This window comes from Anomaloglossus baeobatrachus, chromosome 9 (assembly GCF_048569485.1).
Source record: "Anomaloglossus baeobatrachus isolate aAnoBae1 chromosome 9, aAnoBae1.hap1, whole genome shotgun sequence".
Classification (NCBI taxonomy): domain Eukaryota; kingdom Metazoa; phylum Chordata; class Amphibia; order Anura; family Aromobatidae; genus Anomaloglossus; species Anomaloglossus baeobatrachus.
The window spans coordinates 227,540,265-227,566,171 of record NC_134361.1 but is presented as its reverse complement, the minus strand read 5'-3'; the positions used below and the strand labels follow the sequence as shown (position 1 = coordinate 227,566,171).

General features: G+C 53.0%; 1 protein-coding gene across 2 annotated transcripts in view; it reads left to right on the top strand.

Annotated features, from left to right (window-relative positions):
• The window catches only part of MIGA2 (mitoguardin 2), a 171,166-nt gene that overhangs the window by 4,435 nt on the left and 140,824 nt on the right, over nucleotides 1-25,907 (top strand). For both annotated transcript variants that reach the window (XM_075324679.1, XM_075324680.1), the window contains exons 3-9: nucleotides 1-195; nucleotides 3,580-3,701; nucleotides 13,269-13,383; nucleotides 14,655-14,788; nucleotides 24,168-24,282; nucleotides 24,543-24,643; nucleotides 25,072-25,187. The exon at nucleotides 1-195 is cut by the window's left edge and continues 16 nt beyond it. In XM_075324679.1, the coding sequence (XP_075180794.1) occupies nucleotides 1-195; nucleotides 3,580-3,701; nucleotides 13,269-13,383; nucleotides 14,655-14,788; nucleotides 24,168-24,282; nucleotides 24,543-24,643; nucleotides 25,072-25,187 (898 nt within the window). The remainder of the gene's footprint in view (nucleotides 196-3,579; nucleotides 3,702-13,268; nucleotides 13,384-14,654; nucleotides 14,789-24,167; nucleotides 24,283-24,542; nucleotides 24,644-25,071; nucleotides 25,188-25,907) is intronic.

Sequence of the window (25,907 nt, the reverse complement as noted above, 5' to 3'; positions counted from 1 at the left end):
TCAGGTTGTCTCCAGGCCTGAGGAAGGTCCTATTTGCCACCGCTCTGGGTACCGTGGCCCTGGCCCTGGCAGCTCACCAGCTGAAAAGACGGAAGCACAAGAAGAAACAGATCACCGCAGATGGTGGAAACCTGAGGCCAGGAGGGGTCCCTCCAGTCATGTTACCTGTGAGACGCTCCTCTTCTGTAAAGAAAGGTTAGTCACCCTAACAGGCAAAGGTTACGCAGGGCGGCTCCAGTCTCGGCTGATGGCCCATTACCGACTCTTTGCTTTTTTGGGTTATCTGATATTTGAGTTTCATGCAGTAACTGGGAAGCAGGTGACGTCTCAGTCCTCGGTGTGGAATTTACAGCTGTGATCGTCTGATAATAGAATCTCAGGAAATTACTCTCCGATGTTTATGGAAACTTTGCCTTGACTTAGGACATTCAGCTCATTCTGTGTAATGTTACGGATGAGACTGCACAGACAGAACGGACTCGTCCGGCAGCATTGCATCTTCTTTGGGTTACGTCACTGTCATTTATGTAGCCATATTATTAGGGTACATACATATATTGTGGGTGTACATGCAGAATTTGATGGACTGATCGGCCCTGTACCCAGTGTTACATCTCAGCCCTATTCACATTATTGGATGAGATGCCATATGAGACAAAGGATGAGATGCCATATGAGACAAAAATCTGGCATCATTACATTAGGGAAATGATTTTTGGGTCCATTTCTTATGCCAGATCGTTAATGGCTTTGTACCTGGTATATTAGTTGTCCCATTTTAATAGGATTGATTGCTGGGTGTCTAATCCCTTGAATGCATGTACATCGCTGCTCCATTCAATCTCTATGGGGCTGCCAGACATAGTCAAGTGATGTGCCGTCCCATAGATAATGAATGGAGAGGAGCTGTGCAGACAGGATTGGACCAATCATTGGACTCCCAATAGTTTATCCTCCAACCTATTGGTAGGGAATAACTTCTATACTAGGTGCTAATGCTCTGTGAGCCTTAGATTAGTTTCCAGTTTATGGTTGGGGTTCGTACAGGCACCTTCCTCTTAGTGAATGTGTCTTTAAAAAGACTAATCTCGCTGTATATGAGGCGGAGTAGTTACAGACCGGTCATAATGTCCCATACTGATGCCAAAAGTGCCCGCTATAAGCATGTGGCCATCAGATCAGAACCAGTGATCAATGGAAGAAGGCGACCAGGTCTGGTTGAATTATTTTCACACCAGGAGGCGGGTCGAGTGCGTCAAAAACCTGGAAGAGATGGCACCAGGAGACAAGCCGGCGGAGGCAGTGTAATGGGGATATGTATAATGTACACCACACCATATTTTTCATTTTATAAGACGCACCCCAAATTTAGAGAAAAAAATGTTAAAAAAAAATATTGAGTCCATTTTATAATCCGGTGGTGTTTTACCGGGGTGGGGGGCAGCAGCAGTGGTGGAGTGAGGTCACAGGAGAGAGTGGCAGTGCAGGAGTATGGCAATGCTGTGGACGATGCAGAGAGAGGCCCAGATGCTCTGTGCTGGGCCGGCCGGCTCCTCTCTGTGCTGTGGCTGCGGGCCCTGCCCTGTGCTGTGGCTGCGGGCCCTGCCCTGTGCTGTGGCTGCGGGCCCTGCCCTGTGCTGTGGCTGCGGGCCCTGCCCTGTGCTGTGGCTGCGGGCCCTGCCCTGTGCTGTGGCTGCGGGCCCTGCCCTGTGCTGTGGCTGCGGGCCCTGCCCTGTGCTGTGGCTGCGGGCCCTGCCCTGTGCTGTGGCTGCGGGCCCTGCCCTGTGCTGTGGCGGCGGGCCCTGCCCTGTGCTGTGGCGGCGGGCCCTGTGCTGTGGCGGCGGGCCCTGCACTGTGCTGTGGCGGCGGGCCCTGCCCTGTGCTGTGGCGGCGGGCCCTGCCCTGTGCTGTGGCGGCGGGCCCTGCCCTGTGCTGTGGCGGCGGGCCCTGCTCTGTGCTGGGGCTCGCTCCAGGCGGTGAGGCACTGGTCATTCTGAAGATGTCGGCGGTGCAGTCTTCAAAGAAATGGCAGCCGGAGTACACAGATTGAGGTATTGGCTCAATGACAAGCCAAGATCTCATCTGCGCATGCACCACCTCCGGGCAACATTTTCCTTAAGTCCGCTGCTTGGACGCCAAAGGACCGGAGGCGGCTCATGCGGCGATGAGAGCTTGAAGTGAGAGATCCATGTGTGAATTCGCAGACTCTGGGCGGCTTTTTTTGAAGCCCTCACTGTCGCCATCTTTAGAATAGCCCATGCCCCACTGCGCACAGCACAGAGCAGCGCCGCCTGCCACACAGACCTCACAGAGCAGCGCTCACAGCCCCGGCACAGAGCAGCGCCACCCAGACCGAACAGAGCAGCGCTCACAGCTCCGGCACAGAGCAGCGCCGCCCACCACCCAGACCGCACACAGCAGCGCTCACAGCCCCGGCACGGAGCTGCGCCGCCCGCCACCCAAACTGCACAGAGCAGTGCTCACAGCCCCGGCACAGAGCTGCGCCGCCCGCCACCCAAACCGCACAGAGCAGCGCTCACAGCCCCGGCACAGAGCAGCGCCGCCCACCACCCAGACCGCACAGAGCAGCGCTCACAGCCCCGGCACAGAGCAGCGCCTGCAGCACAGCACACCGCATTGCCCCTGCCTCTCCACCACCTTTCCCCGTAAGCTACTTTTGGATTTTTAAGACTCACCCCTCATTTTTCTCCCAAATTTTTGGGATTAAAAGTGCGCCTTATAATCTGAAAAATATGGTGTATATGGTGTAATATATAATATATATATATATGTATGTATGTATGTATGTATGTATGTATGTATGTATGTATGTATGTATGTATGTATATGTGTGTGTGTGTGAAAAATTCAGTTTGTCTTTTATCTTGATATCTTGATGTCTTTGTGACACTTTCTTGGGGTGATGTGGTCCACGATTTAGCTCAGTCCACATATCTTGCAGAATTGGAGCATGCCGACCGGGATCACACCGAGAAATGCCAGAACGTAGGATGCGCGTGAGCCCACTCCCTCTATGCATTGCTGTACTGCGCACATCTGGTATCAGGACAGTTACATCTTATTTGTCCATAAAAAGAATCAATTTGGTTCACTTTGGCTGCGTGCCGCCTCGTGAGAGCTGCTCCTCACCTTCCCCTGAGATGAGCTTTAATCTAAACTGCGTTTTATTACAATATGGGGCGCCTGCCAAATATACCAGGAGAGGAGCTGATTATAGTGACGGGAAGACGGCAGCATGGTAACACGCCTCTGCGGTGTAGTGAGAGGGGTCAGGAGGACTGATACCAGACTGGTGAGAATCGTCGCTGTGCGGTACGGCCCGAAATCCAGCAGACGACACTTCCCATTTTTAAAGGGGTTGTCCACTTCTGGTAAAGTAATAACTCATGTACTTACCTTCTGTGCTGGTGTCTTTGTTGTGTCTCTGGACGCTCATGTGACATTATGTTGCGTAGGCGCTGCAGCCGATCAGCGTCGACCGCTTTTGCATAATTACTGATCTGCCCAGTCTTGTTGAACATTAAAGTTGTTTTCTGATCCATGTTCCCTAACTTTTAGGATACTCGCGCAGGGTGCAAAGTCCGAGCAGCAAAAGCAACGACACACTGAGCGGCATCTCCTCGATTGAGCCGAGCAAGCACTCGAGCAAGCACTCTAGCTCCACTCACAGTCTGGCATCGGTAAGCTACATTGTTGTTACATCAGGGAGCATGTGTCACGCTAGGTATGAGGAGGTAGTAAGCGAGTAGCGAAAAGTAAGAAGGGAAAGGGATCCCTGCATCTAGGGAAGGAAGGAAATGGTGACCCCTGACCAAACCTACTGCTGGTCCCTGGGGTCCCTCACCACCCTAGATAGGTTCTGCACCTATGCACCGAGCAGGATACCTGACCCTAGGTATCCCTACTGCTGGGCCCTGGGGTCCCTCACCACCTTAGATAGGTTCCGCACCTATGCACCAAGCAGGATACCGGACCCTAGGTATCCCTACTGCTGGGCCCTGGGGTCCCTCACCACCTTAGATAGGTTCCGCACCTATGCACCAAGCAGGATACCGGACCCTAGATATCCCTAGTGCGGGTCCCTAGGGTCCCACTGCACCCTACATACGTTCCGCACCTATGCGCCGAGCAGGGTACCTGACCCTAGGTGTCTCTAGTGCTGGTCTCTCACCACCCTAGATAGATACCACACCTATGCGCAGAGCAGGATACCTGACCCTAGATATCCCTACAGCTGGTTTCTGGGGTCCCTCACCACCACCAATAGGTTCCTCACTCATGCGCCGAGCAGGATACCTGACCCTAGATATCCCTAGTGCTGGGCCCTAAATAGAGAACGGGTGGGATGAGCTCTTCGTCAACCCCACTAAACACTAGAGAAGACACAAGGAGGACCCGGGGGGAAAAGCATGAACTACTTATCCACAGAAGTTCATCAAAGTTTCAGCAAATGAGTTCACAAATGAGTACAAGCCACCTGATTGCAACCAAAGTTAGAATGAACTGAATAATATCACAAGCACCAGTCCAAGGAAGAAGGGAATATTTAAGCAAAAGGGGATTAGTAGTAATTAGTAGCTGGACAGAAGGAGAGCTTTGCTGGGTCCTAAAGGGGAAGAGATGAATGCAGCAGGAAAGCTACCTATACTAATGAATGCTAACAGCAGGAACAATGGGAAGTCAGGGAGCATTCTGTGCAGCGAAATGCTGTGACCTTCTATGGCCAGAAACCACACAACTGTCTGTCACCCATGACAGAATGATTTTGAGCCTTCTTCGTAGGAAAAATCATGTGAGGCTAAAAGCTTTATACCAGGTATATAAGTTCGCCCTTCTCAATACAATTGATCACCGGGGGTCTAACCGCTTTGACCCCCCTCCGATCCCAAAAATAGTGCTGGGCAGCACGTGCAACTCTGCTCCATTCATTTTCTATAGAACTGCGGGCGATAACCAAGGTCTGTTCAGTCCCATAAAGAATGATTGGAGCAGACAGAATTGGACCAACGATCGTCCCCCTGGAAATCAATACGTTATCCCCTATCCTATCAATAGGGAATAACTTATAGACTTGGTGCTGGTTTCTATCCCGTGAGCTTTAGACTAATTTCCAGTTAGGATGGTTATGGTTGTGTTCAGACTTGCACGGTGTTTTTGGAGCAACTTATAGGGACCTTTTAGGGAGTTGCATAAATCCCGTCCATATAGGTGTGAGTGCATTATTATTATTATTATTATTATTATTATTATTATTTTTATTATTATTATAGTGCCATCAATTCCATGGCGCTTTACATGTGAAAGGGGTGTACATAATAGGGACAAGTACAATAATCATAAACAATAGAAGACACAGACAGGTACAGGAGGAGAGAGGACCCTGCCCGCGAGGGCTCACAGTCTACAAGGGATAGGTGAGGATACAGTAGGTGAGGGTAGAGCCGATTGTGCGGCGCTGTATCAGACTGAGGGTTACGGCAGGTTGGAGGCTTGTCGGAAGAGGTGGGTCTTAAGGTTCCTTTTGAAGCTTGTCAAGGTAGGCGAGTGTCTGATGTGTTGAGGCAGAGCATTCCAGAGTATAGGGGATGCACGGGAGAAATCTTGGATGCGATGGTTGGAAGAGGAGATGAGAGGGGAGTAGAGAAGATCATCTTGTGAGGATGGATGGTTATGTGCCTGTAAGTAATGGTAGACTAGGTCACAGATGTATGCAGGAGACAGGTTGTGGATGGCTTTGTAGGTCATGGTTAGTGTTTTGAACTGGAGTCGTTGAGCAATGGGAAGCCAGTGAAGGGATTGGCAGAGAGGAGAGGCCAGGGAAGTAGCGGGGGGACAGGTGGATGAGCCGGGCAGCATAGTTTAGAATAGATTGTAGGGGAGTGAGACTGTTAGAAGGGAGGCCACAGAGCAGGAGGTTGCAATAATCCAGGCGGGAGATAATAAGGGCATGCACTAGGGTTTTTGCAGCTTCTTGGAAAAGGAATGTACGGATCAGGGAAATATTTTGAGTTGGAGGCGGCAGGAGGTGGAGAGGGCTTGGATGTGTGGCCTGAAACAGAGATCAGAGTCTAGGATTACTCCCAGGCAGCGAGCACGTGGCCCTGGGGAAAGTGAGCAGCCATTGACAATGATGGATATGTCAGGTGGGGGGGTTGAGTGAGGAGGACGAAAGACAATGAATTCAGTTTTGTCCATGTTCAGTTTTAGGGATCGAGCAGAGAAAAAGGATGAAGTAGCAGACAGACATTGTGGGATTCTGGTTAGTAAGGAGGTGATGTCAGGTCCAGAGAGGTAGATCTGTGTGTCATCAGCATAGAGATGATACTGGAAGCCGTGGGACTCTATGAGCTGTCCCAGGCCGACTGTGTAGATGGAGAACAGCAGGGGTCCAAGAACTGAACCTTGGGGGACACCGACAGATAGGGGGCGAGATGAGGAAGTGGTGTGAGAATGGGAGACGCTGAAAGTTCGGTTGGTTAAGTGTGAGGAGATCCAAGATGGCGCCAAGTCTGTGATGCCCAGAGATGAGAGAATCTGTAGTAGAAGGGAGTGGTCCACTGTGTCAAAGGCAGAGGACAAGTCCAGGAGGATAAGGACCGAGTAGTGTCGCTTGGGTTTTGCAGTGAGTAGGTCGTTAGTGACTTTGGTCAGGGCAGTTTCAGTGGAATGATGGGGTCGGAAGCCAGATTGTAACCGGTCAAAGAGGGAGCAGGAGGAGAGGTATGAGGACAATTCAAGATGGACATGCTGTTCCAGTAGTTTTGAGGCATAGGGGAGAAGGGGCGATATGGGGCGATAGTTTGACACAGAGGATGGGTCAAGGGAGGTCTTTTTGAGGATGGGTGTGATTGAGGCATGTTTAAAGAATGAAGGGAATACACCAGTTGTTAGTGATAGGTTGAAGAGATGGGTTAGGGTTGGTATGAAGACTGTGTTGAGATTGGGCATGAGGTGGGATGGGAGTGGATCAAGCAGGCAGGTTGTGAGATGTGATCTTGAGAGTAGAGTGGAAAGATGATCTTCTGTCATGGAGGAGAAGCTGGATTTGGAGGAAGAAGGCTGAGTAGTTGTGAGGAGTGGCTGTGTGGCATTACACTAATATACGGCACATATAGACTCGGCAGTAGAGTAACCTTTCTTCGGCGCTCTATTGGGAGACCCAGACGATTGGGTGTATAGCTACTGCCTCCGGAGGCCACACAAAGCATTACACTAAAAAGTGCAAGGCCCCTCCCCTTCTGGCTATACACCCCCAGTGGGATCACTGGCTCACCAGTTTTCTGCTTTGTGCGAAGGAGGTCAGACATCCACGCATAGCTCCACTGTTTGTAGTCAGCAGTAGCTGCTGACTATATCGGATGGAAGAAAAGAGGGCCCATATAGGGCCCCCAGCATGCTCCCTTCTCACCCGCGGTTGGTGCTTGTAAGGTTGAGGTACCTATTGCTGGTACAGAGGCTGGAGCCCACATGCTGTTTTCCTTCCACATCCCCTGGAGGGCTCTGTGGAAGTGGGATCTTGCCGGCCCCCAAGCCCTGAGGCCGGGCTCCATCCACAGACCCAGAGAACCTGCTGGATTTGGAGCGGGAGTGCCGTTCAGGGACAAGGCCCTGCAACTTTCAGGTACTCTGTGTCCCCGGCAGGCACGGACACTCTCAGGGCTTGCTGAGCGTTATAGTGCGCCGGGGACAGTAGCGCTGTGCGCTGGGGTTAGGTCACTGCAGCTTTGCTGAGTGACGTTACATGTTGGGAACTACTGCGCCGACCGCTACTGGAGCGGCGGCGCAGCTGCGACTTGTGGTGCGCCGGGGACTTTGCGCCGACCGCGCTTTTACGGCGGCGGCGCTTCTAACTTTAGCCCCCGGCTTCTGCGGCCTAGCGCCGCTTCGTTCCCGCCCCCACCCTGTCAATCAGGGTAGGGGAGAGACGCTGCTCAATTGGCAGTGCCGAGGGCTGGAGCCTTATTTACATGCTCCAGCCCTCTCACTAGGCACAGTGGGAAGCAGGCTTCCCGCTCTTCGTCTGTATACGCCCAGGGCCCGCCCCCCCTCTCCACAAGGACGCCGGCAGCCATTACACATGCGGTCTGGCTGGGGAAAGGCAGCAGGCTCTGGGAGACCCAGACTAAAGGGATTTCGGCGACCACACACCCGCTCCTAAGCGGGCGGTAAGCTGCACTTTAGTGCTGGCCCCACTAGTGCCTCAGTGTTATATTAGTGTACTTTTTCTTGGTACCATATATATATATATAGTTGCACTGTAAGGTCGCTTCTTGGCTGGACACCCTGTACTGCTCTGAGGAGGCAGCAACATGTCATCCGCAAAACGCAAGGCTGCCAAGGCACGGGCTGTGTGCACTGTTTGTACTGCATGTGGGGCTAATCTACCAGCAGGCTCCAACGACTCTCATTGTGTGCAATGTTCAGTCCCAGTGGCACTTCGTCAGCCAGAGCCTATGGTGGTAGTGGCCCAGGCAGAGACGCCTGTGAACCCTGCCCCGGTGACGGGGACAGACTTTGCAGTTTTTGCTGATAAAATGTCTGTGACTATGACTAAAATCCTGGAGACCTTGCAGTCCAGGCCAGTTACTCAGACCATGGACACTGCTGTGTCTATGCTCTCCGGTCCCCCTCAGTTGGAACTAATCCGTACTTCAAGGGGGTCTCAAGCATCACAGGCTGAAGTCTCTGACTCAGATGACAGTCCCAGGCAGCCTAAGCGAGCTCGCTGGGAAAGACCCTCCACGTCATCACACTGCTCAGGGTCTCAGCGAGAAGAGTCTCTCTGTGATGAGACTGAGGACGGTGATCAGGAGTCTAATCCTGAGGCCCCTCTCAATCTGGATGCCCCTGATGGTGACGCCATGGTTAATGACCTTATATCGGCAATTAATAGACTGTTGGATATTTCTCCCCCAGCCCCTTCTGCAGAGGAGGCAGCTGCACAGCAGGAGAAGTTCCATTTCCTGTATCCCAAGCGTAAATTAAGTGCTTTTTTGGACCACTCTGACTTCAGAGAATCGATCCAGAAACACGACGCTCATCCAGACAAGCGTTTCTCTAAACGTTCTAAGGATACCCGTTATCCTTTTCCCTCTGAGGTGGCCAAACGCTGGACCCAGTGTCCAAAGGTGGATCCCCCAATTTCCAAGCTTGCGGCTAGATCCATAGTCGCAGTAGAGGATGGCGCTTCACTTAAAGATGCCAACGACAGACAGATGGACCTTTGGTTGAAATCTGTCTATGAAGCTATCGGCGCGTCGTTTGCTCCAGCATTCGCGGCCGTGTGGGCACTACAAGCTATTTCAGCTGGTTTAGCACAGGTGGATGCTGTCATACATCCAGCAGTACCGCAGGTGGCGTCCCTAACTTCGCAAATGGCTGCGTTTGCGACCTATGCTATCAATGCTGTCCTAGAATCTACGAGCCGTACCGCTATGGCGTCCGCCAATTCTGTGGTTTTGCGCAGAGCCTTGTGGTTAAAGGACTGGAAAGCAGATGCTGGTTCCAAAAAATGGTGAGCCATTGGCTGAAATCATAAAACAGTCCAAGGGTAAGGACTCTTCCTTACCACAGCCCAGAGCAAGTAAACCTCAACAGAAAAAGTGGCAGTCGAGGTTTCGGTCCTTTCGAGGCTCGGGCAAGGCCCAATTCTCCTCGTCCAAAAGGACTCAGAAAGAACAAGGGAGCTCAGATTCCTGGCGGGCTCACTTACGCCCCAGGAAAGCAAATGGAGGAACCGCTTCCAAAGCGGCTACCTCATGACTTTCGGCCTCCTCCCTCCGCATCCTCGGTCGGTGGCAGGCTCTCCCGCTTTTGCGACATTTGGCTGTCACAGGTCAAAGACCGATGGGTAACAGACATTTTGTCTCGCGGGTACAGAATCGAGTTCAGTTCTCGGCCTCCACTCCGGTTCTTCAGAACCTCCCCACACCCCAACCGAGCAGATGCCCTGCTGCAGGCGGTGGACTCTCTAAGAGCAGAAGGAGTCGTGATCCCTGTCCCCCCTCAGGAACGGGGGCGAGGATTTTACTCCAATCTCTTTGTGGTTCCAAAAAAGGACGGCTCCTTCCGTCCTGTTCTGGACCTAAAACTGCTCAACAAGCATGTGAACGCCAGGCGGTTCCGGATGGAATCCCTCCGCTCAGTCATTGCCTCAATGTCTCAAGGAGATTTCCTAGCATCAATAGACATCAAAGATGCTTATCTCCACGTGCCGATTGCTACAGAGCACCAACGCTTTCTACGCTTCGTGATAGGAGACGACCATCTTCAGTTCGTAGCTCTGCCATTTGGTCTGGCGACAGCCCCTCGGGTGTTCACCAAGATCATGGCGGCAGTGGTAGCAGTCTTGCACTCTCACGGACACTCTGTGATCCCTTACTTGGACGATCTACTGGTCAAGGCACCCTCTCAAGAGGCATGCCAACTCAGCCTGAATGTTGCACTGGAGACTCTCCAGGCGTTCGGGTGGATCATCAACTTCCCAAAGTCGAATCTGTCACCGGCCCAATCACTAACGTATCTTGGCATGGAGTTTCATACTCTCTCAGCGATAGTGAAGCTTCCGCTGGACAAGCAGCGGTCTCTACAGACTGGGGTGCAGGCTCTCCTTCAAAGTCAGTCGCACTCCTTAAGACGCCTCATGCACTTCCTCGGGAAGATGGTGGCGGCAATAGAAGCGGTTCCGTTTGCGCAGTTTCATCTGCGTCCACTTCAATGGGACATTCTCCGCCAATGGGACGGGAAGTCAACATCCCTGGACAGGAAAGTCTCCCTTTCCCAGACGGCCAAAGACTCTCTGCAGTGGTGGCTTCTTCCCACCTCATTATCACAGGGAAGATCCTTCCTACCACCGTCTTGGGCGGTGGTCACGACAGACGCGAGTCTGTCAGGGTGGGGAGCAGTCTTTCTCCACCACAGGGCTCAGGGTACGTGGACTCAGCAGGAGTCCACCCTTCAGATCAATGTTCTGGAAATCAGAGCAGTGTATCTTGCCCTACTAGCCTTCCAGCAGTGGCTGGAAGGAAGGCAGATCCGAATTCAGTCGGACAACTCCACAGCGGTGGCATACATCAACCACCAAGGGGGGACACGCAGTCGGCAAGCCTTCCAGGAAGTCCGGCGGATTCTGATGTGGGTGGAAGCCACGGCCTCCACCGTATCCGCAGTTCACATCCCCGGCGTAGAAAACTGGGAAGCAGACTTCCTCAGTCGCCAGGGCATGGACGCAGGGGAATGGTCCCTTCACCCAGACGTGTTTCAGGAAATCTGTCGTCGCTGGGGGGTGCCGGACGTCGACCTAATGGCGTCACGGCACAACAACAAGGTCCCAACCTTCATGGCACGGTCTCGCGATCAAAGAGCGCTGGCGGCAGACGCCCTAGTGCAAGATTGGTCGCAGTTCCGGCTCCCTTATGTGTTTCCACCTCTGGCACTCTTGCCCAGAGTGCTACGCAAGATCAGATCCGATTGCAGCCGCGTCATACTTGTCGCCCCAGACTGGCCGAGGAGGGCGTGGTATCCGGATCTGTGGCAGCTCACGGTCGGCCAACCGTGGGCACTACCAGACCGACCAGACTTACTGTCCCAAGGGCCGTTTTTCCATCGGAATTCTGCGGCCCTGAACCTGACTGTGTGGCCATTGAGTCCTGGATCCTAGCGTCTTCAGGATTGTCCCAAGGGGTCGTTGCCACCATGAGACAGGCTAGGAAGCCCACGTCCGCTAAGATCTACCACAGAACGTGGAGGATATTCTTATCCTGGTCCTCTGCTCAGGGAGTGTCTCCCTGGCCATTTGCATTGCCTACCTTTCTTTCCTGCAATCTGGGTTAGAAAAAGGTTTGTCGCTCGGCTCCCTTAAAGGTCAGGTCTCGGCGCTATCCGTCTTTTTTCAGAGGCGTTTGGCACGCCTTCCTAAGGTGCGCACGTTCCTACAGGGGGTTTGCCATATCGTACCCCCGTACAAGCGGCCGTTAGATCCATGGGATCTGAACAGGGTACTAGTTGCCCTCCAGAAGCCGCCCTTCGAGCCTCTGAGGGAGGTTTCACTTTCTAGACTATCACAGAAAGTGGCTTTTCTGGTAGCGATCACATCTCTTCGGAGAGTGTCTGAGCTGGCAGCGCTGTCATCCAAGGCTCCTTTCCTGGTCTTCCACCAGGACAAGGTAGTGCTGCGCCCCATTCAGGAGTTTCTCCCGAAGGTGGTATCCTCTTTTCATCTAAATCAGGATATCTCTTTGCCTTCGTTTTGTCCTCATGCGGTTCATCGGTATGAGAAGGATTTACATTTGTTAGATCTGGTGAGAGCACTCAGAATCTACATTTCCCGCACGGCGCCCTTGCGCCGTTCGGATGCACTCTTTGTCCTTGTCGCTGGTAAGCGCAAAGGGTCGCAGGCTTCCAAAGCCACCCTGGCTCGATGGATCAAAGAACCAATTCTTGAAGCCTACCGTTCTGCTGGGCTTCCGGTTCCATCAGGGCTGAAGGCCCATTCTACCAGAGCCGTGGGTGCGTCCTGGGCATTGCGACACCAGGCTACGGCTCAACAGGTGTGCCAGGCAGCTACCTGGTCGAGTCTGCACACTTTCACCAAACATTATCAGGTGCATACCTATGCTTCGGCGGACGCCAGCCTAGGTAGAAGAGTCCTGCAGGCGGCAGTTGCCTCCCCGTAGGGGAGGGCTGTTTTGCAGCTCTAACATGAGGTATTTCTTTACCCACCCAGGGACAGCTTTTGGACGTCCCAATCGTCTGGGTCTCCCAATAGAGCGCCGAAGAAGAAGGGAATTTTGTTACTTACCGTAAATTCCTTTTCTTCTAGCTCTTATTGGGAGACCCAGCACCCGCCCTGTTGTCCTTCGGGATTTTTGGTTTGTTTGCGGGTACACATGTTGTTCATGTTGAACGGTTTTCAGTTCTCCGATGTTACTCGGACAGAATTTGTTTAAACCAGTTATTGGCTTTCCTCCTTCTTGCTTTTGCACTAAAACTGGTGAGCCAGTGATCCCACTGGGGGTGTATAGCCAGAAGGGGAGGGGCCTTGCACTTTTTAGTGTAATGCTTTGTGTGGCCTCCGGAGGCAGTAGCTATACACCCAATCGTCTGGGTCTCCCAATAAGAGCTAGAAGAAAAGGAATTTACGGTAAGTAACAAAATTCCCTTCGTTTGTGGCCTCCTGTAAACTTCTAAAAAGCTATAACTGTCTGCCAAAAAACTTGCATGACCCTCCATTGCTCCCGCTTGGTCAGGTAGTGGCGGTCAACTCTTCCAACCCAAATGCTACTTCACTGGCATCGTGGGAGCCCCGAGAGATGGCGGAACAGCTCGCTAACGACTCCGACGCAGAACATCTTTACATCCAAGGTAATACATTTTTTCAGTCCCCCACATGGGGGCCATTCTCTGCTGCCCGGGCACATGGAGGGGCTCAGTAGGGAAGGACGGCTTTTTGGCTTTTGCAGCAAATGGTTTTCTAGTTTTCAGGTGCCATGTTGCATTTAAAGGGAATCTGTCACCAGTTTTTGCTCCCAAATCCGAGAGCAGCATAATATAGAGACAGAGACCCTGATTCCAGCAATGTGTCACTTACTGAGCTGTTTTGCTGTCTTTTTGAAAAAATCGCAGTTTTCTCTGCTGCAGATCTAGCAGTTATTTGAATGTGAATCACTATAACCCTGCCCACACCACTGATTGGCAGCTCTCTGCTTATATACATTGTGCACAGAAAGCTGCCAATCAGTGGTGAGGGCGGAGTTATACAGAGCATATGAATATGGAGGACTGCCTGACAGCTGCCAAGTAGTCCTGTAATGATAATCTACTGCTGATTAAACAGTGATTTTTATCTAAACTTCAATAAACAGCTTAATAAGTGACACATTGCTGGAATTAGGATTTCTGTCTCTACATTATGCTGCTCTCAGATTAGGAGGCAAAAACCTGTTGACAGATTCCTTCTAATAATCCTGGTAGAAATCCCCCAAGATGTTACCACATTTTGGGAAGTACACCTGTCAAGGTATTTAGGGGTGTAGGGAGAGTTTTTACCCATTACGTATTTTCCAGAATTAAATACAGAAAAATCGCACATTTTCCATAATTGGGCCAAATAGGTGGTGCCCAGATTGTGTCCCGTGAACTATTATGGCGCCACTCCAGCCTTTCTTTTTTTTTTTCTTCACCACTTGGGTGGGGCTTTAAATCTAAGGTCCCTGTCCCCCTGGTCTTATACTCACCCTTCGACATCTTCAACTGGTATCACCGCCGTCCCGGTTGATCTTCTCCAGTTTGTGACCTCCCTGATCGCTGCAATGTCTCATGGAGCGCTGGAGGTCATAACTCAATACAAGTCTATGAGAGCCTTGTTCTGGCACTCATAGACTTTGTATTGAATGCTTGTGACGTAATTTCTGATATCCAGCCAGTCAAAAGTTACTGTCACCAGATGGTGCCGCAGGACCAAATCAAAGCCGAAAAAAGTTGAAGACACTCGGGGTGTGTAGGACAGGGGGCTTAGGTTAACCACTCCAGCGCTGGGGGAAAAAAATGCTAAAGTGGTGCTTTAAGAAAGTGTCTTGATCAGCACTGCTTTATTTCATTTTTTAATTATTAAATTGACTATTTTCGCTGTCTAGGTGTGGAGCTGTTTGAAGAGGCTCTGCATAAGTGGGAGCTGGCACTGAATATTGGGCAGAGGTGCAGATCCAATACCCCGACCGCTCAAAGTAGTGACGTCATCAATGATGAGACATCTGCAAGTATACTCGAGGTGGGACCACCGTTACTGTTATTGAATTAGTGTTTCATTATTTTACTTAAATGGAAAGAATAAAATATACATACACTAAATAAATAAAAAATATATATAATACAATAATACCGTATTTTTCTGACCATAAGACCCACTTTTTCTTTGTCGCTCCATTGGGAGACCCAGACAATTGGGTGTATAGGCTATGCCTCCGGAGGCCGCACAAAGTATTACACTTAAAAGTGTTAAGCCCCTCCCCTTCTGCCTATACACCCCCCGTGCTCCCACGGGCTCCTCAGTTTTTTGCATTGTGCGAAGGAGGTCAGACATGCACGCACAGCTCCAGAGAGTGGTCAGCAGCAGCTGCTGACCATGTCTGATGGAAGAAAAGTGGGCCCATATAGAGCCCCCAGCATGCTCCCTTCTCACCCCACTCTTGTCGGCGGTGTTGTAAGGTTGAGGTATCCATTGCGGGTACGGAGGCTGGAGCCCACATGCTGTTTTCCTTCCCCATCCCCCTCAGGGCTCTGGTGGAAGTGGGATCCTATCGGTCTCCAGGCACTGAGACCGTGCTTCATCCACAACTCCTGTGGAGCCTGCTGGATAGGAGCCGGGTATCGTTCAGGGACATGGCCCTGCTACTTGGAGGTACTCTGTATCCCGGTGGGGACCGCGCACAGCAACACTCCAGCTTTGCTGGGTGTGCTAGTGCACCGGGGACCGCGGCGCTGACCGGGTTAATATGTGCCATTACACACTCAGCGTTGCTGAGTGTGTTTATATATAGGGACTGCCGCACTGACCGCCGCTGCCATGGAAACACTGCGGCGCGGCTGGGACTTGTAGTGCGCCGGGGACTTCCACGCGGCCGCACTTTTACGGCGGCCGCGTTTATTACTAGAGTCCCCGGCTTTTTGCGGCCTAGTTTCCTTTCCTCCCACCCCCAGCCCTGACAGGCAGGGGAAGGGCGGGACGCTGCACAGAACGAGCAGCACTGAGGGCTGGAGCATGCTTTGCATACTCCACCCCCCTCACTGTGCACAGTGCGGGCACCAGTTCCCGCACTTTCTGGGTCACGCCCACGGCTCCCTCCTCTCCTCAGGACGCCGGCAGCCATTCCTGTCAGCTCCTCGGACGCTGCAGAGGGGGACAAAGTCTGGGAGACCCAGGCAGGGACTCTGGTGGCCTCACAACCGCTTTAAGCGGGTGGTAAGCAGCACCTGTGGTGCTAGCCCCATTGTGCAGTAGTGTAACATTATATGTTTATTTTACACTGTATGGTGCACAGTTGATTTCTGGCTATATACCCTATTGTGTTGCTCAGGGAAGATAATAGCATGGCGCCCACGAAAGGCAGGGGTGCCAAAACACAGGCTTATTATGTTGCCTGCGCCGCATGTACGACCCCGCTACCGGCAGGTTCCACTGACCCTCATTGTGTGCACTGTTCGGCCCCTGTGGCACTTGCTCAGCCAGAGCCTCTGCTAGGGGGGGCCCAGGGGGAGCCACCTGCTAACACTGTTCAGGTGACGGGGACGGAGTTTGCAAAACTCTGAGACTATGGCTAAGATACTAGAAGCCTTGCAGTCCAGGCCGGTATCTCAGCACAGGGACTCTGTTGAATCTTTGTTCCCTGGCCCACCTCAGCTGGACCAACAATGTCCTCCCGGGGTATCTCATGGATCCCAGGCTGAGGGTTCTGACACAGACCCCAGCCCCAGACCGACTAAGCGAGCTCGCTTAGATTTTCCCTCGACATCATCATATTGTGCAGGGTCTCAGAGGGGGGAATCTCTGGTTGATGATGCGGAGACAGCTGATCAGGATTCTGATCCTGAGGCCGCTCTCAATCTTGATACTCCGGACGGGGACGCCATAGTGAACGACCTTATTGCGTCCATCAATCGTATGTTGGATATTTCTCCCTCAGCTCCTCCGGTGGAGGAGTCAGCTTCTCAGCAGGAGAAATTCCGTTTCAGGTTTCCCAAGCGTACACAGAGTATGTTTCTGGACCACTCTGATTTCAGAGAGGCAGTCCAGAATCACCATGCTTGTCCAGATAAGCGTTTTTCTAAGCGCCTTAAGGATACACGTTATCCCTTTCCCCCTGACGTGGTCAAAAGTTGGGCTCAGTGTCCCAAAGTGGATCCTCCAATCTCCAGACTGGCAGCTAGATCCATACTTGCAGTGGAAGATGGGGCTTCACTCAAAGATGCCACTGACAGGCAGATGGAGCTCTGGTTGAAATCCATCTATGAAGCTATCGGCGCTTCTTTTGCCCCAGCATTCGCAGCCGTATGGGCGCTACAAGCTATCTCAGCAGGTCAAGCGCAAATTGACGCAGCCACACGCACGTCCGCGCCACAGGTGGCGTCCATAACCACTCAGACGTCGGCATTTGCGTCTTACGCTATTAATGCTGTCCTGGACTCTGCGAGCCGTACGGCGGTTGCAGCCGCCAATTCGGTGGTACTCCGCAGGGCTTTGTGGCTACGGGAATGGAGCATCCTCGGTCGGTGGCAGGCTCTCCCGCTTTTGCGACACCTGGCTGCCACGGGTAAAAGACCGTTGGGTGAGAGACATTCTGTCTCACGGTTACAAGATAGAGTTCACCTCTCGTCCCCCGACTCGATTCTTCAGGTCATCCCCGCCTCCCGAGCGAGCCGAGGCTCTTCTGCAGGCGCTGGGCACTCTGAAGGCAGAAGGAGTGGTGGTCCCTGTTCCTCTTCAGCAACAGGGCCACGGTTTTTACTCCAACTTGTTTGTGGTCCCAAAGAAGGACGGGTCTTTCCGACCTGTCCTGGACCTGAAACTTCTCAACAAACACGTAAAGACCAGGCGGTTCCGGATGGAATCCCTCCGCTCCGTCATCGCCTCAATGTCCCAAGGAGATTTCCTTGCATCGATCGATATCAAAGATGCTTATCTCCACGTACCGATTGCTCCAGAGCACCAGCGCTTCTTGCGCTTCGCCATAGAAAACGAACACCTGCAGTTCGTGGCACTGCCGTTCGGCCTGGCAACAGCCCCACGGGTTTTCACCAAGGTTATGGCTACTGTAGTAGCGGTCCTCCACTCTCAGGGTCACTCGGTGATCCCGTACTTGGACGATCTGTTGATCAAGGCACCCTCTCTAGAGGCATGCCAACACAGCCTCGACGCTACCCTGGAGACTCTCCAGAGTTTCGGGTGGATCATCAATTTTCCAAAGTCAAATCTGACACCGGCCCAATCGCTGACATACCTTGGCATGGAGTTTCATACCCTCTCAGCAATAGTGAAGCTTCCGCTGATCAAGCAGCGGTCACTACAGACAGGGGTACAATCTCTCCTTCAAGGTCAGTCACACACCTTGAGGCGCCTCATGCACTTCCTGGGGAAGATGGTGGCAGCAATGGAGGCAGTTCCTTTCGCGCAGTTTCACCTGCGTCCTCTTCAATGGGACATCCTACGCAAATGGGACAGGAAGCCGACGTCCCTCGACAGGAACGTCTCCCTCTCTCAGGCGACCAAAGCTTCCCTTCGGTGGTGGCTTCTTCCCACTTCATTATCGAAGGGGAAATCCTTCCTACCCCCATCCTGGGAGGTGGTCACGACGGACGCGAGTCTGTCAGGGTGGGGAGCGGTTTTTCTCCACCACAGGGCTCAGGGTACGTGGACCCAGCAAGAGTCCTCGCTTCAGATCAATGTTCTGGAAATACGGGCAGTGTATCTTGCCCTGAAAGCGTTCCAGCAGTGGCTGGAAGGCAAGCAGATCAGAATTCAGTCGGACAATTCCACAGCGGTGGCATACATCAACCACCAAGGCGGCACACGCAGTCGGCAAGCCTTCCAGGAAGTCCGGCGGATTTTGATGTGGGTGGAAGCCACGGCCTCCACCATCTCTGCAGTTCACATTCCAGGCGTGGAAAACTGGGAAGCAGATTATCTCAGTCGCCAGGGCATGGACGCAGGGGAATGGTCCCTTCACCCGGACGTGTTTCAGGAGATCTGTTGCCGCTGGGGGGTGCCGGACGTCGACCTCATGGCGTCCCGGCACAACAACAAGGTACCGGCGTTCATGGCACGGTCTCAAGATCCCAGAACTCTGGCGGCAGACGCCTTAGTTCAGGATTGGTCGCAGTTTCAGCTCCCTTATGTGTTTCCTCCGCTGGCACTGTTGCCCAGAGTGTTACGCAAGATCAGGGCCGACTGCCGCCGCGTCATCCTCGTCGCTCCAGACTGGCCGAGGCGGTCGTGGTACCCGGATCTGTGGCATCTCACGGTCGGCCAACCGTGGGCACTACCAGACCGACCAGACTTGCTATCTCAAGGGCCGTTTTTCCATCTGAATTCTGCGGCCCTCAACCTGACTGTGTGGCCATTGAGTCCTGGATCCTAGCGTCTTCAGGCTTATCTCAAGACGTCATTGCCACTATGAGACAGGCTAGGAAACCAACGTCCGCCAAGATCTACCACAGGACGTGGAAAATTTTCCTGTTGTGGTGCTCTGCTCAGGGTTTTTCTCCCTGGCCTTTTGCCTTGCCCACTTTTCTGTCCTTCCTTCAATCTGGACTGGAAAAGGGTTTGTCGCTCGGCTCCCTTAAGGGACAAGTCTCAGCGCTCTCTGTGTTTTTCCAGAAGCGCCTAGCCAGACTTCCACAGGTACGCACGTTCCTGCAGGGGGTTTGTCACATCGTTCCTCCTTACAAGCGGCCGTTAGAACCCTGGGATCTGAACAGGGTACTGATGGTTCTTCAGAAACCACCATTCGAGCCAATGAGAGATATTTCTCTCTCACGCCTTTCGCAGAAAGTGGTTTTTCTAGTAGCAGTCACTTCACTTCGGAGAGTGTCTGAGCTAGCAGCGCTGTCATGCAAAGCCCCTTTCCTGGTGTTTCACCAGGACAAGGTGGTTCTGCGTCCGGTTCCGGAATTTCTCCCTAAGGTGGTATCCCCCTTTCATCTCAATCAGGATATCTCCTTACCTTCTTTTTGTCCTCATCCAGTTCACCAATGTGAAAAGGATTTGCACTTGTTAGATCTGGTGAGAGCACTCAGACTCTACATTTCTCGTACGGCGCCCCTGCGCCGCTCGGATGCACTCTTTGTCCTTGTCGCTGGCCAGCGTAAAGGGTCACAGGCTTCCAAATCAACCCTGGCTCGGTGGATCAAGGAGCCAATTCTCGAAGCTTACCGTTCTGCTGGGCTTCCGGTTCCCTCAGGGCTGAAGGCCCATTCTACCAGAGCCGTGGGCGCGTCCTGGGCTTTGAGGCACCAGGCTACGGCTCAGCAGGTGTGTCAGGCGGCTACCTGGTCGAGCCTGCACACTTTCACGAAACACTATCAGGTGCATACCTATGCTTCGGCGGATGCCAGCCTAGGTAGACGAGTCCTTCAGGCGGCGGTTGCCCACCTGTAGGAAGAGGCCGTTTTACGGCTCTCTTACGAGGTATTATTTTACCCACCCAGGGACTGCTTTTGGACGTCCCAATTGTCTGGGTCTCCCAATGGAGCGACAAAGAAGAAGGGAATTTTGTTTACTTTCCGTAAATTCCTTTTCTTCTAGCTCCAATTGGGAGACCCAGCACCCGCCCCTGTTTTTTTGTGTACACATGTTGTTCATGTTGAATGGTTTCAGTTCTCCGATATTCCTTCGGATTGAAGTTACTTTAAACCAGTTTATAATTCTTTTTCCTCCTTCTTGCTTTTGCACTAAAACTGAGGAGCCCGTGGGAGCACGGGGGGTGTATAGGCAGAAGGGGAGGGGCTTAACACTTTTAAGTGTAATACTTTGTGCGGCCTCCGGAGGCATAGCCTATACACCCAATTGTCTGGGTCTCCCAATTGGAGCTAGAAGAAAAGGAATTTACGGTAAGTAAACAAAATTCCCTTCTTTCCTGTCAAAACATAGTCTACGACGTTCCCTGGGTCACATGAGGTGTCTGTGCAAAATTTTGTGATTGTAAATGCGACGGTGCGGATACACTTTTCGTTTCACTTTTCCACAATATGTAGATAGGGTCAAAATTGATTGGTAAATTGGAACGCACGGGGTTAAAATTTCGCCTATGACGCTCTCTGGGTCCAGAAGTGTGAGTGTGGAAAACTTTGTGGCCGTAGCTGCGACGGTGCAGATGCCAATCACACACACACACACACACACACACACACACACACACACACGGCTTTATATGTGTGTATACATATATATTATATATATATATATATATATATATATTATTATAATATAATCTGTATATAATTGCCTTATTCTGTTTGTCTTGCTCCAAAATTGTGTCCTTGCAGTGACAACCGTCGGATTGGCTGCTGGGCTCGGGCTGGCCCCGCCCCCTCACACGGATTGACCGCTGGGCTCGGCCTGGCCCAGCCCCCCGCATGGATTGGCCGGTTGGTCAGGCCACGCCCCCTAAAGCTGTGCCGCTAGGCCACGCCCCCTAAAGCTGTGCCGCTAGGCCACGCCCCCTAAAGCCGTGCCACTAGGCCACACCCCCACACGCTGTGCCGCTAGGCCACGCCCCCACACGCTGTGCCGCTAGGCCACGCCCCTCACGCGGTGCCGCTAGGCCAGCCACCTCACGCTTTACCGCTAGGCCACACCCCCACACGCTGTGCCGCTAGGCCACGCCCCCGCACTATGGCGCTAGGCCACGCCCCTCACGCGGTGCCGCTAGGCCAGCCACCTCACGCTTTACCGCTAGGCCACGCCCCCTACACTATGCCGCTAGGCCACGCCCCCTACACTGTGGCGCTGGGCCACGCCCCCCACACTGTGGCGCTGGGCCACGCCCCCCACACTGTGGCGCTGGGCCACGCCCCCCACACTGTGGCGCTGGGCCACGCCCCCCACACTGTGGCGCTGGGCCACGCCCCCCACACTGTGGCGCTGGGCCACGCCCCCCACACTGTGGCGCTGGGCCACGCCCCCACACTGTGGCGCTGGGCCACGCCCCCACACTGTGGCGCTGGGCCACGCCCCCACACTGTGGCGCTGGGCCACGCCCCCTCACACTGTGGCGCTGGGCCACCCCCCCTCACACTGTGGCGCTGGGCCACGCCCCCCACACTGTGGCGCTGGGCCACGCCCCCCACACTGTGGCGCTGGGCCACGCCCCCCACACTGTGGCGCTGGGCCACGCCCCCCCACACTGAGGCGCTGGGCCACGCCCCCCACACTGTGATGCTGGGCCACGCCCCCTCACACTGTGACGCTGGGCCCCGCCCCCTCACACTGCCGCTGGGCCCCGCCCCCTCACACTGCCGCTGGGCCACGCCCCCTCACACTGTGCCGCTGGGCCACGCCCCCTCACACTGTGCCGCTGGGCCACGCCTCCTCACACTGTGCCGCTAGGCCACGTCCCTCACACTATACCGCTAGGCCGCGCCCCTCACACTATACCGCTAGGCCGCGCCCCTCACGCTAGGCCGCGCCCCGCACGATCCCGCTAGGCCACGCCCCCGCACTGTGCCACTAGGACACGCCCCCCGCACACGTTGGGCACCTGTACACCTCCCCCCCAGGACCTCCCATTATACTCCTCCTATTATAATCCTCCTATTATACTCCTCTCTGAGGGGTTTGCAACATGGGGGATGGAGCACGATGAGGGGTGAAGCATGGGGGATGGAGCACGATGGGGGGTGAAGCATGGGGGATGCAGCACGATGGGGGGTGCAGCATGGGGGGTGGACCATGATGGGGGGTGCCCAGAATGGGGGGATGAAACAATGGGGGGTTCGCAGCATGGGGGATGCAGCACGATGGGGGGTGCAGCATGGGGGGTGGACCATGATGGGGGGTGCCCAGAATGGGGGGATGAAACACGATGGGGGGTGTGCAGCATGGGGGATGGAGCACGATGAGGGGTGAAGCATGGGGGATGGAGCACGATGGGGGGTGAAGCATGGGGGATGCAGCACGATGGGGGGTGCAGCATGGGGGGTGGACCATGATGGGGGGTGCCCAGAATGGGGGGATGAAACAATGGGGGGTTCGCAGCATGGGGGATGCAGCACGATGGGGGGTGCAGCATGGGGGGTGGACCATGATGGGGGATGCCCAGAATGGGGGGATGAAACACGATGGGGGGTGTGCAGCATGGGGGATGGAGCACGATGGGGGGTGCAGCATGGGGGGATGGAGCACGATGGGGGGTGCCCAGAAAGGAGGGATGAAACACGATGGGGGTGCCCAGAATGGGGGGATGAAACACGATGGGGGGTGCGCAGCATGGGGGATGGAGCATGATGGGGGTGTGCAGCATGGGGGATGGAGCACGATGGGGGGTGCACACCTCCCCCCAAAACACACACATGTGGAGGTCACCTGAGCTGTAGTATGTTTGTTTAAACGTAATAAGAATATCTGTGTATATAAATAATCAAAATGTAGTTGTATAATTATCTGTCTGTCTATGTAGCAATTGCACAGACCTATAGTATAATTCAAAGTTGTATAATCATGAAGGAGTTAACTAAAGATGATGAAGCCAAAATGTGAAGCTGTAAGAAATGTTATCAGTAATGTTCACATAGAAGGAATGTACGGGAGGCAGGCAATATGATGTGAGAAAATGGGGAGTGAAAAGAACTCCTTGTTAGCTTCAAGGCTATTCATGCTTATGGTATAATTGGATCTATCTCATTAAACCAGTTCAGTTGGTGATGCTGGCTGAAAAGAGAGCATGTCTGTGTTCTTTGTCTTATATACATTGATATATATATATTGGCACCGATACACAGCCAATATGGCATAGTCTCTGGATATCCCAAATGAGGACTCCCATTAGCAGTCTTCAACGCAAATTCCTCCCTTGACACACACACCGCCACACACGCACCTCACAACACACCACACACACACTGGGAACCACAAACACCGCCCTACACAGACACCCACACACACAGACAACGCCGCACACACACAACACACAAACACCGCGGCACACACAAATATACGCACATACCGCGCAACACACACACATTGCACAAAACATACCTCCCCCAAAACACACACACGCACGCCACACCCACACACACACATAAACTGCGCCACACACACAGCACCACACACAGACAACACTGCAGACACACAGCGCTCCACAAACAATGCAACACACACAACGAAACACACAAACAACACCGCTCTCACCCCCCCACACACCCAAACAACACCCAGAACATTTACAGCGCCTACACAAACACTTGACAACTACACACAACAACATCTATATATATATATAACAAAAATAATACATTAACTACACAATAACACAATAAATTCTAGAATACCCGATGCGTAGAATCGGGCCACCTTCTAGTATGTGTGTGTGTATATATATCTCTATCAGGATTTAGATATTCGTAATGGGGATGTTCCTCTCTTTTCTGTATTCTAGACGTCCCAAACCAGAGAGTTTGCCGGGAAGTTGGAGTCCTTGCTGAGCCGCGCGTACAATTTGCAGGAAGAGTTTGGCACCAGTGCTCCTCCTGACTCCATGCTGCTGGATCTGGGTGAGTTGAGGCTTTTTACCACATATTTATAGGAGCGGTTTTTGAAATTTAGCTGGCCGGATCCTTCTAAACCCCCGCAAGAAAAGTCTGGATGTCCCCCCGCCCCCCCATACATATTAGTCTATTGGACGATCCTGACTAATATATATGGGGGCCTTTAGGAGCCAGAAAGTCAAGTAATAAAATAATCAGTGACTATAACAATCCTACACTCCTGTTAGTAGAGAATTGTATATTTATTCCATCCTCTCCCAAAACAGAAGGAGCCCTGATGTTCCCATTACTGGAGGGCAGGAGACAGTTACAGATGGATGACGATATCAGCACAACGTCAGACGATTCCTTCTTCTCCGCAGTAGAGGTGATGACTCATGTAACAGAGGAGGGCAGGTGGAGCATTACCCAGAGGTGATGACTCATGTAACGGAGGAGGGCAGGTGGAGCATTACCCAGAGGTGATGACTCATGTAACGGAGGAGGGCAGGTGGAGCATTACCCAGAGGTGATGACTCATGTAACGGAGGAGGGCAGGTGGAGCATTACTCAGAGGTGATAACTCATGTAACGTAGTGGATGGGCAGGTAGAGACATTACCCACAGTAACCAATGTGGTCCTTACTCTCAGGATTTTCGGCTGCTGGGAGAAACATCTCCACTTTCCCTTTGCTATGATTTTGGATAATTTCCTACTTGGTGGTGTGTCCTTAAATTCACATTATTCTTCATTGTACCTCATTTTCTGTTCACTGAATGATTTGTTAATCGCGATTATTTTATCTATTTTTTTAGATTTTTGAGTCTATTAACCTAAATGAAGGCCCATTCCTACCAGCCAAGCCTGCGGCGACCTATGAAGACGCAATGAGGCTGGTCAGCATTGGAGAAGTAACTTGCCGGACCGTGAGGTAAGGGGTGTGTTGTGGGTATTAGTAGCAAATTATCTGCAGATATATATACTAGCTGTAGTACCCGGGCGTTGCCCGGGATAGTAACTATCTTCGAGTTTCTGTCTGTCTCTGTGTGTATCAGTCTCTCTGTCTCTGTATTAGTCTCTCTGTTTATCTCTCTATCTCTGTGTCTCTATCTCTGTGCCTCTCTCTTTCTCTATGTCTGTCTGTCTTGTTCCCCGGCTGTCTTGTTCCCCGGCTGTCTTGTTCCCCGGCTGTCTTGTTCCCCGGCTGTCTTGTTCCCCGGCTGTCTTGTTCCCCGGCTGTCTTGTTCCCCGGCTGTCTTGTTCCCCGGCTGTCTTGTTCCCCGGCTGTCTTGTTCCCCGGCTGTCTTGTTCCCCGGCTGTCTTGTTCCCCGGCTGTCTTGTTCCCCGGCTGTCTTGTTCCCCGGCTGTCTTGTTCCCCGGCTGTCTTGTTCCCCGGCTGTCTTGTTCCCCGGCTGTCTTGTTCCCCGGCTGTCTTGTTCCCCGGCTGTCTTGTTCCCCGGCTGTCTTGTTCCCCGGCTGTCTTGTTCCCCGGCTGTCTTGTTCCCCGGCTGTCTTGTTCCCCGGCTGTCTTGTTCCCCGGCTGTCTTGTTCCCCGGCTGTCTTGTTCCCCGGCTGTCTTGTTCCCCGGCTGTCTTGTTCCCCGGCTGTCTTGTTCCCCGGCTGTCTTGTTCCCCGGCTGTCTTGTTCCCCG